Genomic DNA, 15081 nt, shown 5'->3' with positions numbered 1-15081 from the left:
CTTGGAAGTTTCTATTACAATTTTCTACTTTGAGTCAAAAACCCAAATTAGATTTTTTGCTGTTGTTTTTTGAGATGGAATTTCACTCTTGTCACCCAGGCTGGAGCGCAGTGGTGCGATCTTGGCTCACTGCAACCTCCACCTCCCGGCTTCAAGCGATTCTCCTGCCTCAGCCTCCCTAGTAGCTGGGATTACAGGCACCCGCCACCAAGCTTGGCTAACTTTTGTATTTTTTGGTAGAGATGGAGTTTCACCATGTTGGCCAACTTCGTCTCAAACTCCTGACCTCAAGTGATCCGCCTGCCTCAGTTTCTCAAAGTGCTGGGATTACAGGCGTGAGCCACCATGCCTGGCCCCAAATTAGATTTTTATAAACTTACTCCTTCTTCTCCATTAACCCCTTGCCTTCAATGTGCCTGAAATCAGAAGTTGCTAGAACAACCATTTTTGTATCTTTACATAAAAATTTCTTGCCATTTAAAAATTATTGACCTAAAAACATTCTGAACATATCCGCTGAAGAATTGGGTATACATTATAATCATTACAAGCCATAATATTAAAAGTACCACATCCGCCTCAGGCCGAGTCATAGTTCTTGATGCTATTGACATTCTGGGATGAATCACGGTGTGTCGTGTCCTGTGCATTGTAGCATGTTTGGCAACATCCCTGGCCTGTACTTACTGGATACCAGCAACACCTCTGCCCTGCTAGTTGTGGCAACCAAAAACGTCCTAGACATTCATTGCCCATTGTCTCCTGGTGGCGGGGTGGGTGGTGGGGCGGGGGGGGTGCCAAAATCTTCCCAATTGAGGATGACTACACTAAAGTAAGGCGTGTGTCTGTGTGTGTTCATGCCATTTCTAGACCCAACATAAGAGAATGTGGTGACAATTCTGAGTACTATGAACTTTTCTCATTGGTAACCTACACTGCCTATTAGCAACTCAACACTTAACAACTCCTTATCCTTCTATTATATTCACTAATCAGGAGATCTTACTCCTGACAATAAAACTTTTGGTCAAACACACATTTTCCCCAAAATGTTATACCCTGCTGGTAAACCAAAAATGCACTTTCCACAGAAGATTTTCTTACATGATTTGCAATGCTCAACACAATCTACTCCTGAACTGCTTATCAGTTATCCCAAAGGGTATAATGTCCATTTAAAACGAAAAAGAATTGTTACCTGAAGAGCTGGTTGTTTGTCATTCCTCTTGGGAGATTTTAATCCACTAACTTGCTGCTGCTGTTGCTGCTGAAGAAGGAGCTGTCTTGCCACCTGAAGTGCCTGGAAGGAAAAACAGAAGAAAATCCTTTGCGTTACTACACAGGTTCAGGGGACTCTTCATAAAAAAGGATTCCAGGAAGTGTGCTTTGGGACTGGGTCCTGACTTTCCTATTTCCTGGCAAATGAAACAGCAAACGAAACTTCCCAACAGTCTTAGTTGGAAAACTTTCCAGAATTTGTTTACGTTTCCTTTGACTTGGCCAATTTCATCCACAGTTCCACAGGCATCTAAGCAGACATTTCATTCCTACTAAAGATCTGACATGAAATTTAAGACCATGAGTGATTGGGACTCTGAAGAAAGATGACAGAGAGACCAGGAGGGACCCGAGCAAAGATGAAAACTTGGGAGACACTACAGGGCCCTTTTCAGGGTCACCTTCACCCTCCCCCAATTCTTCTTGGGGAAATGTGGGGACTCAAGTTGAAAGTAATACTTTCACCCCATCTGAGTCCAAATAAAGAGAAAGAACTAAGTGGTGGACCACAAAAAAAATATATACTATGGATTAGGCTATGTAGGAAGGAAGATTAAACAGATGAGACACACCTAGGATGACCTTGATAGAAATCAGAGAGGAAAATTTGGCAAATCTGATCTCTAGTCATCTTAAAGGGGAACATTATGTATCTCTGAACAAAACTGGTTACGTTTATTTATAAATGACCCTTTCAAGCTTACAATATGGGATGGTTTTTCCTTAAAGGTAGACATTGGGGAGGTAGTATGAATTGGAGATAAAGCAGGAAGAAAACAGAAGAGTCCTCTAAAATGTTTAACATATGACTGACAAATCTTTTAAAAGTTCAAGTAGGCCGGGCGTTGTGGCTCACGCCTATAATCCCAGCACTTTGGGAGACTGAGGTAGGCAGATCACTTGAGGGTCAGGAGTTCGAGAACAGCCTGGCCAACATGGTGAAACCCTGTCTCTACTAAAAATACAAAAATTAGCTGGGTGTGGTGGCAGATGCCTGTAATCCCAGCTACTTGGGAGGCTGAGGCAGGAGAAATCACTTGCATCTGGGAGGCAGAGGTTGGAGTGAGTCGAGATCGCACCACAGTGCTTCAGCCTGGGTAACAGAGTAAGCTTCCATCTCAAAAAATAAAATAATAAAATAAAATAAAATAAAATTCAATTAAAAAAAGAAAAAAACAATGTCATCAATAAACCCCCATAAAGACATTCACTGCCAAAGAATTAAGAACAGGAATAATGGCTAGCAACACACCTTTCCAAAGATGGCAGGAGGACCAGCAACAGAAAACTAAAGTTTGAGGATATCGTGCTAGAAAGTCATATGAGAAGTTGGGTTACTTGAGTCAACGCAGCTGAGAACCAAGAATGTACACATGGCAGAGATGTCCAGAATGCTCATTAAATGATGTGCTTAGAGTTTAGACACAAAAGGAGACTTCTTATTATATCAATAATAATTTCTATATGGTAACCAAATTATTTGTGCATCAAAGAAGAGGCATACATAGATGCCATCAATACATGAAAAGGACCTGAGGCTATAGTCTTAGAAAGTTAGCATAATGGACTTATGATGGTAGTGTGTTCCTTAAAAAGGAACAGGTACTTCATTTATATAAGAAAACAACATGGATATTTACAAGAAAAGTTACAGGGACAATGGTGGAATGGAAGAGAGGTAAGAGGGCCTGGGTGTCCCTGTGCATTGAACTCAGAAGAAAGAGGAAACAGAGTAGTCTAGAGGAATAATGTTCTTGAGCAGACACCTAAAAACGTGGAATGTGCAAGAGCAGTGCTTCTCCTAAAAGGACACGCTCACTGAACTGTGCTCATAACTAGAGTTGTAACAACTAATATTTTTAAGATACTGCGTAAGGTTGAGTGGCGCCTTTGTGTTTAAGAGGTGCAAAGGAAAGCTAAGAAACACAAGCACCGATAGATGAATGACAAAGAAAAGACCATGTGAAAGTGGAACCCCGCTATCCCACCTAGCTACTGCATCCACCCCCGTGTCCCAGGGAGGCCTTCTGCCTACTGAACTCACCACGACCAGCCCTTCAGATGTAATGCACGGGCTAGTTCATCTGTGAAGGGAGAGGCAGATTCGACAAAGCCTGCCTGGAAGAGCCTCGAGAAAAGGGGCTGAGTGGGGCATCTGGAAGCCAAGACGCCTGGGAGAGTTGCCTGAGACTCTAGCCTGCTGTCTCAGGGAGGATTCACCATCACTGGACTCCGGGTTTCCTTGTCTCCTTGGAGACGCTCAGTACATGCGTAGGTGTAAAAGTGGGCAGAGTGAAGATTTCATTTATATCATATAAGAAAAATAGTCCCCTTTGCAAGGTGCCTGCAGGAGCAAAAGCCTCTTCTCCTACTATATATGTTCCCTTAGCTATTGCACATGAAGGTTTTACGGCTTTTTCATGTAGCAAGGGAACTGTTATATATTTTAAGCGCTATCATCAGAGTTCTCAGAGTAATAGACTGATCAGCAAAGAAGGATTTGGTTGCTAGTTGGAAAGGCAGAGAGAGGGACTACAGATGACAGTGCAGAGAAAAATATGGTGGGGAAGAGGAGAAAGGTTACACACATTTAACACTAAAATAAAGCAAGCAAAGAAAAACAAAGTAATGAAGACTCTATATAACTTATCACATTCCACCAAATACTGGGAGAATGGGCATTCAATTATTATTATTTATTTATTTATTTATTTTGGAGACAGAGTCTCGCTCTGTCACCCAGGCTGGAGTGCAGTGGTGCAATGTCAGCTCACTGCAACCTCTGCCTCCTGGGTTCAAGCAATTCTCCTGCCTCAGCCTCCTGAGTAGCTAGGACTACAGACGTGTGCCACCACACCCGGCTAATTTTTGTATTTTTAGTAGAGATGGGATTTCACCATGTTGGCCAGGCTGGTCTCTAACTCCTGACCTCAGGTGATCTACCTGCCTCGGCCTCCCAAAGTGCTGGGATTACAGGTGTGAGCCACTGCACCCGGCCTCAATTTTTAAATAGTCAAGTCTCAGAGCAGCTATAGTCAACTCGTCACTTCAGCAAACTGTCTTTAAGAAAAACATTCACACATACACACAAAACTATTCTTTTTTTTTTTTTTTTGGACAAAGTCTTGCTCTGTTGCCCAGGCTGGAGTGCAGTAGCGCAACCTCGATTCACTGCAAACTCTGCCTCCTAGGTTCAAGCAATTCTCCTGCCCGAGCCTCCCGAGTAGCTGGGACTACAGGCACCTGCCACCATGCCTTGCTAGTCTTTGTATTTTCAGTAGAGGCGGGGTTTTGCCTTGTCGGCCAGGCTAGTCTCGAACTCCTGACCTCAGTGATTTGCCCGCCTCGGCTTCCCAAAGTGCTGGGATTACAAGCGTGAGCCACCATGTCCGGCCATCACAAAACTATTCTTATATGAGCATGGTCTCATAAATGTACATAAGGAAAGGAAAGTATAGATCTTAAACTTAAGTTTTCAACAAATGCTTACTGAGCTGGCTCTACAGAATGATCACACACTTCAAAATTACCTACTGGGATCCTCAGATTTAGTTTTCTGGTTTGAAGGGGGTAAAAAAGTCATGTATAACTTTTTTCTTAGACCCAACATAGGGTACATGAACTTAAATAATCATATTGTAAACCCCAGCCTCTTCATACCATCTCATACAGAGGCCCACTAAAGACAATAATCCAAGATACAAGCATGGGGGGAAAAGGTTTGCAAACTTGTATGAACCCAAGGGAAACTGCAGCCAACCTGCTGAACAGAGAACACCACGAGATAAAGATGTGCAAACTGACTTCCAAATTTCAGCCCCCAAATGAATAAACACAGGTAAAATAATTTTAAATATTTGGGATGGGGAGACAACACTAGTGCAGAGAATAATTCATTTTGATGTGAATTGCCATGAATTATCCCACAATAATTCTTTAGCTTTATCATGAGTATGTTAACAGAGTAGGAACAAATTATTATCCATATCCTCCCCAAATTAAAATCCATTTAAAAATTGCCTTAGGTCTCAGCAGGAGTTTTAAAACCTAACTGAACAGAACTTATAACATGCTTTGAAATCAACCACTAAAAGGTGTTTTCTTTTCTAATTTCCATGATATATAAATCACTGTGGTCTAGATTTTAAATTCTCACATGCAAGGAGAGGCAATAAATCCTTAGTGTATAACACTACGTATCTGGGCATTATAATACAAATCTCCAGCATCTATGATTTGTAAAAAGTAAAAAAAAATGCTTATTATAATGTTCAGTGTTGATCAGCGGAAAATGCGGAATGACTGATGGGATCCCCTTTGGAATCTGTGTCAGAGACCGATGTTCACCATGTTTCCTGCAGATGATGACTTGATAGCCATTTTTACCTGTTATGTGATCAGAACAGATTATGTCCTTCATCTCCAACTCCAATGCCTAAATCCCAGAGATAAATCTTTTTTTTTTTTTTTCTTTGAGACAAGGTCTCACTCTGTTACCTGGGCTGAAGTGCAGTAGCACAATCATGGCTCACCGTTGCCTTGACCTCCTGGGCTCAAGCAATCCTCCCACTTCAGCCTCCTGAATAGCTGGAACTACAGGCATGAGCCACCACACCCAACTAATTTTTTCATTTTTGTAGAGACGGGGTCTCACTGTGTTGCCCCAGCTGGTTTCAAACTCCTGCGCTCAAGCAATCCTCCCACTTTGGCCTCTCAAAGTGTTGGGATTACAAGTGTGAGCCACTGTGGCAGGCCAGATATTATTCCAATACAATTAAGGAGTGAGAATGGACTTTTCTTATTTTTATAACGATATCTCAATCACAATTAGAGAAAAGTCCCTTAGGATACATTGTTTGAAGATAAAATTAGATTCTCTGGATACAGAATGCGTGTGGATATGTGTTTGCGTGTATGGGACAGGGAGAGAGAAGGGTGAAAAAGGAAGGAGAGGGCAATCAGCAGAAAGAGAGAGACAGAAAGGATATGAATAAATGAAAGAATTTCTCCTTTAAGAAGCAAGGATCAACTCTGACTCAAGTTCCAGATCAATTGCTAATGTAAATAACTTAAAAGGTCCAATCCCATCTCTGGAGACCTTTTACTCTTGGTGGTGGTTCCTGGGCGGGTTGAGTCAACACTTCCTTTATAACAGATGTGACAATTGCCTGGCACTGGATAACCTAGTGCTGTATTTTCATGCTAGGCTTGGGTTACAGTAAAGACACAGTTTGAGGATGTCACAGAGTGGAGGTGAATGATAAAACCAGGCACTTAGAGCCCAGTTGCACACATCCACATTTATTTTCCTTCAAGCTAAAATAAGTGGCTCTCTGAGCTAAAAGAAGAAGCGGGTGGGGCAGGGGGAGTGGTGGCAGGCACGAATCACTTTCATCTCTTCTGTGAATTGACTAGTCTCCCATCTATGCCCGGATCTGCACAAGGAGCTGGAACTGCCCGATGGCTGGCATGCCATGGTCCACGGCCAGCTCTCAGCACTCAGAGCCAGTGAGATGGCCCTCTCGCTGCTGGCTCGGTAGGTCATGTTTTCATACTAACTTGGAACCTGGACATTTTTGACACACCTTCCATTCTCTTGGTCCAAGATTACTTCATTCTCATCAGTGCCTTCATATTCTTAGTAAATAAGTGCCATCTGTTATTTACAAATTATGTTTTACATAAGCGTGTTTACAACTTCTGAGCTATTTACATTCTAAGATCATAGCAGGTGCTTATATTTAGGGGCTAGGTAATTCTATGTTTAGCATGTTTATCAAGGTAGCCGATGTTCAAAAACATGTCTACCATATTTTAAGAAACATCAACAAGTTTATATAAAACATTGTTTGAACAGGCATGCACACATACATAAAGCAAGCTGGTAGAAGGAGAAAATCTTTCTAAAATGTTTTGCATAACACACTTGGTGACGGGGTCTGAGATAACCAACTGACACATGGAGGTCTTCAAAAAATATGACTAACTGGAAAGTTTCTAGTCACGGGTCAGCAAACTATAGCCCATGGACCAAATTCGGTCTATCACCTGTTTTGTATCATCTGTCATATATCAGCTCATGATATAAGAATGGTTTTTGCTTACTTAAATGGTTGAGAAAAAAATAAAATAAGATTATATTATGACATGTGAAACTTAGATGGCATTCAAATTTTGGTATTTACCAACAAAGTTTTATTGGAATACAGTTAAGCTCATTCCCTTATATATAATCTATGGCTACTTTTGTGCTACAAATGGAGTCAAGGACTTTTGACAGAGACCACATGGCCCTTGAGACCTAAAATATTTCTTATCTGGCTCTTTACTAGAAAAGTCTGTCAATCCCCGTCTTAGGTTGCTATCCGTAGTCTGAGATCCCCAAAGATTTCACTGGATAGAATCTTTTTTTTTTTTTTTTGAGACGGAGTCTTTCTCTGTCCCCCAGGCTGGAGTGCAGTGGCGCGATCTCGGCTCACTGCAAGCTTATATAAACACAACTTTCAATCAGTTTCCCAAAATAATTTTAGAGTTTGGCCAAGGAGCAAGAACATTATTAATTAGCTGTTCTTTAAGCTCAAATTCAATGTTGATGTTCTGAAAAGGAAATACATCCATGTGCTTCTTGATCTGAAACTGTTTAAAACTTGCCTCAAACTTTGAAGATGTGTTTCTGCTGGTAGGTAATTGACAGCAGTTCAGATCAGTATGAGATACTGAGCACCCACAGAGTGAAGACGGCACGCGCCTTATTGGTGGCCAGTCGAGAGTTGGTTATTTCCTGTCTGCCCTGAGAAGTTGTCCCATTTCCAGCTTGAAAGGCTGGTCTGAGTCAGCCATCCTTCTTCTAATTTCTTTTCCTAGACTCTCCCCACCCCTCAAGATCAAACCTGTTTTTCAGATAATTTCATGGGCTAATCAACAGTCACTGTGGATATAAGGGTGGGAGGAAAAGCTTGTAAAAAAAGAAAAGCAGCATGGGAAGATTAGTAGGCAAGGAGTCATGTTCTCTCCTCTGTTTCTCATCCTCTACATACTCTTTGAGTCCCTCTAGAGAGCCTGGTTCCCCTAAACTAGTTTGCTATCTTTGTTCAACCCCAGCAACCAAAGCAGTGATCATTTAACACAATCTGACAATCACTCTGTAGCAAGACCCGGGACTGAGTATGCAAGGAAATTTCATCACCTTCTTGCTTTAGACAGTGCGATCACTCCAGTGCAGGAAGGAATTAAGGGTTGTGAGTGACTTAAAAAAAAGAAAAAGAAAGAAATGACAGTGGCTTGTAGAACTGGAAGTCATACAGAGTCAACAGTATTCCAAAGCAACAGGTTCTTCAAACAATTTTTTAAAATTTTATTTTACAAATAGAACGTTTGGTTATAACAAGACAATGGAAAAGTAAGCTAATCTCATGGAAGGATTCTAGTGATTGTGAAAATATTAGATGTTCAAAGAAAGATTCCAATTCTAAGGACTGTGTAAATATTAGATACACAAGAGAAGAAAGAAAGCACTGCAGTAAATCATTGAGTCAGGTTATTGGCGTCGTAAATAGAAAACAAAACACATTCTCCAACAAAACTTACAGGGGGTAATGACCATTCACAGACAGCCTTTAACAGTTTCTTTGTACCAGTCACTGCTTGGTCTACTCCATGATATTGCAAATAAGGGTGTGGACTCTGAACATTCATTGGTAGTAAATTCACTTCACTCAACCCCAAAAGCAGGTGCAGTAGACAGCCAAGTCTTACATCAACTGGGATATACTGAGTTTGAATCAGTGGCTGAGAAGGGAAAGGCTCTATGTAGCATCATCCATCCTCAACAGTTCCAACAGCTGGAAAAATTAACCTGTGCTTACAGAACATTTAATAACAACTGATATTTAGGTAGGACATTTTGCATGCAAATAAGTTTATGAGACAATGTCAAGATAGGCATGGAGAAAAATCAGAGCAGAGACAACTCCATACCTACAGCATTCCAACATTATGTGTTTGAGTCAAAATGGAAAGGGACAAGAAATAGAAAAGTCACTGTTATCTTTGGTCATCATTGTCCTAACTGAGGAGTTACAGTCATGGGTCATGGGCAGTGTCATCTCTGTGTGGGGACGGCGGGGAAGAGGTAAAGGCCAGGCCAAAGCACCCCCTCCAGTACTTGGACCACTTTATCACCCCACACCAGCCTGAACCTCTCTTCTAGATCTACTTCCAATGTTAGGTTTCACATATACTTACAGACATGATTTTATATTCTTTAAGCTACATGTAGGGTGGTTATCATTGCTATGATACCCATTATGTATATTCCTTGCTTGTCTTTTACTTTAATGTTTAACAAATACCGCAAAGGTAGGTTTGGGAGTTGTGCTTTTTGTTTCTTTTAAAGTCAGCAACTTGAGTATATTTTCTTGGGGAGGAAAAGATGGCAAAAAATTATATTTTTTCTTTCTTTTTTTTTTTTTCCAAGAACTGGGACTAAAGAGAACAAAATTACGCAAATGTGTTCCTGCACCACGTCATGATTTGCCTGCATTAGTGTTGTGAGCTCAAATGCCATCCCATGCACCAGCTACAGGAGACATGGACAGAGAGAGATGCCGAAGGCTCTAGATAGGAGGTGGCATTCTGCTACAAACCTCGCTGCCAATCAAGCCCAGGAAGGGGTCAGCAAACCCTGTATCTACTTGCAATTCTGAGTAGCTTTTTTTACTTGAAAGGCACGCACAGGATACTTCCCAGCCAGCAAGATAAAGGATAGGATTTTCATGACATCAGAAAAAAAAAAGTGGGAGGGGGGGATATCTATGGTCCTCTTGCAAAACTAGATGTAGTAAGTTTAATGACTACAAACAGTCAGGAAGTCTGTTTGAAGTCTTTGGGAAGAGCTAAAAAAAAAAACCCACCATCATACTCCCACTCCCATTAACATAGGGCCCTATAACCACCTTGCTGAGACTGGCTGGTTGCTCCTCTTGGAGTCAGTGCCAGACGCTGAATCACTACACCAAGTCTCCGGCACCTGAGTTGTCTTTGGAGGGATTCCATTCAAGCAGTGCCCAAGCCTGAGCCTGTTTAGCTCATGAGAGTTGACAAGATCACAGCCTAGGATGCTATGACTGTAGGCCACATTAGCATTGCAATGAAGTAAAACAGAAGTGAAGTTTATTAGAAAATGTCTAAAATGTTAAGTTGGATGCTGCATCAAACTCTTTTTTGCCTCTAATGTTTAAGACTAGATTGTGTTTAAAAATAAATAAGTTGGCCCCATCCTCCAGGTTCCCAAAGTAGAAAAAACCTGGGGTCAAATGCAAGGATAAATGAATCAAAAGGCTCTATTAACTCACTGTATTTAACCCACTGTTTTTTGCAATTGCCTTTTATGAGGGTACAGCTCAGCAACTCTCATTATGAATAATTCAGATTCACATCTTTTCATACCTCAGAATGAGACTTGCTAATTTTGAAGCTTGTGGAAGAATCTAACTAGAATTATGCTCAAAATAATGGAGGATTTTCCATGATTTTCCTAGTAACACTGAACCCAGTTCTTTCTCAAACAAATATGGTACTGTATTCCTTTTTTTCTTATACTGTAAGTCACACATACTCGGGATGCCCTAAGAGGCAATTAACACCTATGAATGCTTTGCTTCACAAAGTACCTTCCTTTTCTTGCCTGAATTTGGGCAAAGAAGCAAACAGTAAAAATGATTTAGAGGCAACATTCCAGCAGAGATAGAAGACAAAAGAAAGAAACAGAAATGGGAATATAGGAAAGGGCCAAACAAGATTAATAATTCACAACGTGGAACTACACACTATTGGCCAAATATTAGGATTGGCGGGGGGGCAAATCCTAATATTCTCCATTAATTTACACTCCTTAAAGCAAGTTATTTCGAATAGCTAAGACTGTATTTGTATAACAATTTAAGAAACGAGGAGCATCTAGAAACATAAGGCCAAGAGTAGCATAACTTCCCTACATTTAAGACACTAAATAAAAACACTGTATTGAATTGTTTACTATGAACCAGACACTGTGTTAGTTAGGTTGCTCTCTACACTGATTTCATTTCTTGTTCCCAACTTTCCTAAGGGAAGTTGGGGAAAGTTTTATAAGTCTTGATTTAAAATGGGCAAACAGAGACAGATTGTCAAGTTCAGTGACTTGCCCAAGGTCACGAGTCTACAGAGTGGCTAGGATGGAAAAACAAAAACAGACAAAACATTGTCTCATGAGAACTTGATACTCACACTGTATCAAGGTCACTGATTAGACCAAAGATGGCCGCGGGTAATCTTGGCAAATGGCTATGCAGACCTCCAGAGCTAAAAATGCATGACTGACTGTGGGCCCTTCTGCCTCCAGAATGAAGGGAAGGGTCTTTTCTCAGTGTTCCACCTTCTAACTTTAATCTCCCTTCTTTTCCCCACACAAAAGACTTGCTTTTTTTCAACCAGATCTTTCCATGGCCAGGACTGTGTGAGCCATAACCGTAACTACAAGTCTGCCCTCCCTGTTCTCTGCCTACATTTACATGGCATCCAAGTATCTTCTTCATCTAAATTCAACCTTTGCCTAAAAAGTCTGTCCACAATCCAATTCCTTCAAGCAGCAGTGTCCCCTGATATCCCCAGACCCAAGGGACCAGCCCTGCTTCTGAATCCCTGTAGCAGCATCCTGTGTTTCTACTGTTGTGATGGCAAACTCCAAGCAGGCGGAGAGGAAGGAATTAACAAACCCAGCTGTCTCCACTCTCTTGCACACTGTGTTTTCACCTCTCTGGTTAACTGAGTTGTTTCATCTTCTCTTGGAATACCGATGTTGTCCCCATCATACCTGGATTCTCAGCTCTTCCTCAAGCCCCATTCTGGACAAGTCCCTCGTTCTCTGGTTCAGCTAAGCCAAGGTTAGACTTTTTTCAAAACGAGCTTTTCATAAAGCAAATAATGGAAAAACAGAGCTAAGAAAGCACAGGTCTTTTTCTTTTTTTACCGAAATTTCACTGAAGTTCAGCCACAGTTAATGCTTCTGGACACCTGTATCTTACACTTCACCTTCATCTAAGTGAGATCTCTTCTCCTGACCCACTTGGCATGGCTTTTAGGTCTAGTGGGATTTCCAGCTCTTGTTTTAAGCCACTGTAGACTCTTGCACTCTGCTATAAATTCATTCTTCTTCTTCTTTTTTTGGTAGAGGTGGTACGGGTGCGAAATTACTGTTACTAAACCTGCCCTGGTCCCTGGTCATTGGGGATAAGGAAGATAATTAAAAATTGTAATGTTTTTAGTGTTTATTGCCAGACAAGTACTAAACAGTGCAAATCCATTATATTATTTATTTTTTCACAATGCTTTGAGGTAAATTATACCCAGTTAACAGATGAGGGACAGAGAGAGAGGGAGGGGGACAAGGGTGAAAAAACTAACTATTGGGTACTATGCTCAGTACCTGGGTGTCGGGATATCCCCAAACTCAGCATATGCAACATACCCAGGTAACAAATCTGCACGTGTACCCATGAATTTAAAATAAAAGTTAAAGTTATACTTTTTAAAAAAAGAAATGATACAGTGGGACTCCATATGTCTATTATCTAGTTTTTCACAAATATTTTAAAACAAAGTCATTTCTATTTGTGTGTACCTGCATAGTCCTTTGACAGACCCAACCCAAAAAGAAATTTTTTTCAGGTTGGGCCTTTCTCAGTTTTTGGCCTTTTGAGCAGTCATATGCTTACAATTTTTTTTTCTCTCTGGAGAGAAAAAACTACTGGACAATTCTTGGAAAAAAGAATATTAAAAAAATCCCCAAATAAAAACACCACAATTGTTTACTATAAATACATTGTTTAAAGTATGTAAAATAACTACAATAGTTAAAGTATTTTACCTACTCCAAAATATTTGTGTTACTTATTATGCAAAGCATATAGAAAAATGTTTCATATATCACTATTACAATTGATACTTATAATACAGCATGACGTATGCAAGTGTGTGGTGCACAAATTATGTTTGTGATTACTTCAACTTGTAGATCATAAATGTGTGCCAAAAAAAAAAGAAAAAAAAAAAAGAGAAACACAAGACCAGAGAGGATAAATTGTAAAGATTATGTGATATATGCAGGTAAAGTCCTTAGCACAGCACCTGAAACATGATAGTTACTCAGTAAATGGGAACTAAAACTATTATTAAATGTATAACACACTGCCCCCGGCATAAGAGAATATATTTTCTCAATGGAAAGTAAAGATTCCTTTTTCCCAGTGATCTCAAACCATTGGTCGTCCTCTTTACAGAAACACTATGAAAATTTGCAGCATCCTCTCTTGAACCCAAAGGGATCTAAGGCAGTCAACTTTAATTGTAGAAAAAGCAAACTGAGGACAAGAGGGGTATACGGTTTATCTGCAGTTACACAGATGACATGCAACTGAGAATCCTGGCTCTTTCCAATAGCAAAGGTACTTGAGCAAATACGACTCTGACTCTTACCAAACATTCACCCATGCCTTGCCAATTCTCAATGCAGGAATGGCTGCCTAAGAGGCCAAATATTGAGCTAGGGGGAGATGATGATACTGGTGGTGATACTACCAATGAAGAAAATGGTAACTAATACTGAATCCCAACTACGATTGGTTCTAAATTACTTTATATAAACCGAAAGTTTATGTAATGTGGTCAAGGTCACACAGCCTGGATAGAATCCCTTCACTGTATTCAAGAACGACATACACACAAAAAGTCCACTAATCCATAGACCTATGGATTTGAAGTTCTTCCATTCACCTGGAACTAGAACTACTTGCTTGACATGACCGATTAAAAAAAAATTAGACATGTACAGAAAAATACATTCGGTTAACCTAAGCCACACAAAAAGGTAACTTTGTAATGAACTTCAGAGAGATTACGTCTTATGGAGGCAAAGAAATACAGATTTGATTGGTTTGGTCGAGGAATTAGTAACTCTTTAAAAGGGAATCTGAAAAAAACTGTGGTCATCTGATACACAGCTGTGCTCACAGAGTTGTGCTCAAAAAGTGACAATGATCTTTTGAACTTCCAGTAACCCCAGTTTAGCATAAGATGGAACTTGAGTCTCCAGGCATGAAGAAGTAAGGATTCTCTGGGAATTTGGGGGAATTACTGACCCTGAGAGAATCATAGAAATTACAAAGAAATAGAAGTTTGCTTTGAAAAACATTAATATATTTCTACAGAAGTAGCATACATAGTCATTGAACACACACCAATCACTGTGTCTGGATTTGAAGCCCAGTTCCACCATTTGCTAGCTGTGTGACCTGAGATAAGTTACTTAACCTCTCTGTGTCTTAGTTTCTTCTTCAATAAGAAAGAGAGGAACTGAAAGTACCTATGTCAAATTGGTACATGTGAAGTGCACAGTCTAGAGCCTCACACTCAATAAGTACCAAGTGATTTTGAAAAGTGCTGCATAACTATAGATTATGAAAGTAATAAGTTCATGGTAGAAGATATGTAATATGTATACATGAATTGGGAGAATAATAAAAAAAAAACGACACCATCACCTGCAATGACACATTGTCAGCATTTGGGTATCTGATTAAGAAAAGAAATTTTCGGCCGGGTGCAGTGGCTCACATCTGTAATCCCAGCACTTTGGGAGGCCGAGGCGGGCGGATCACGAGGTCAGGAGATCGAGACCATCCTGGCTAACACAGCGAAACCCCGTCTCTATTAAAAATACAAAAAAAATTAGCCGGGCGTGGTGGCGGGCGCCTGTAGTCCCAGCTA

At 40.5% G+C, this 15081-nt stretch overlaps 1 protein-coding gene across 6 annotated transcripts in view; it reads right to left on the bottom strand.

Annotated features, from left to right (window-relative positions):
- FOXP1 (forkhead box P1) overlaps window positions 1-15081 on the bottom strand; it is a 177612-nt gene that overhangs the window by 156711 nt on the left and 5820 nt on the right. For all 6 annotated transcript variants that reach the window (XM_030802010.1, XM_030802009.1, XM_030802008.1 and 3 more), the window contains exon 2: window positions 1199-1300. Coding sequence is in view for 4 of the 6 variants with exons in the window: in XM_030802008.1 (XP_030657868.1) it covers window positions 1199-1300 (102 nt within the window). In the remaining 2 variants the exon portion in view is untranslated. The remainder of the gene's footprint in view (window positions 1-1198; window positions 1301-15081) is intronic.

This window comes from Nomascus leucogenys, chromosome 21 (assembly GCF_006542625.1).
Source record: "Nomascus leucogenys isolate Asia chromosome 21, Asia_NLE_v1, whole genome shotgun sequence".
NCBI lineage: Eukaryota > Metazoa > Chordata > Mammalia > Primates > Hylobatidae > Nomascus > Nomascus leucogenys.
This window is presented reverse-complemented; position numbering and strand designations above follow the sequence as displayed.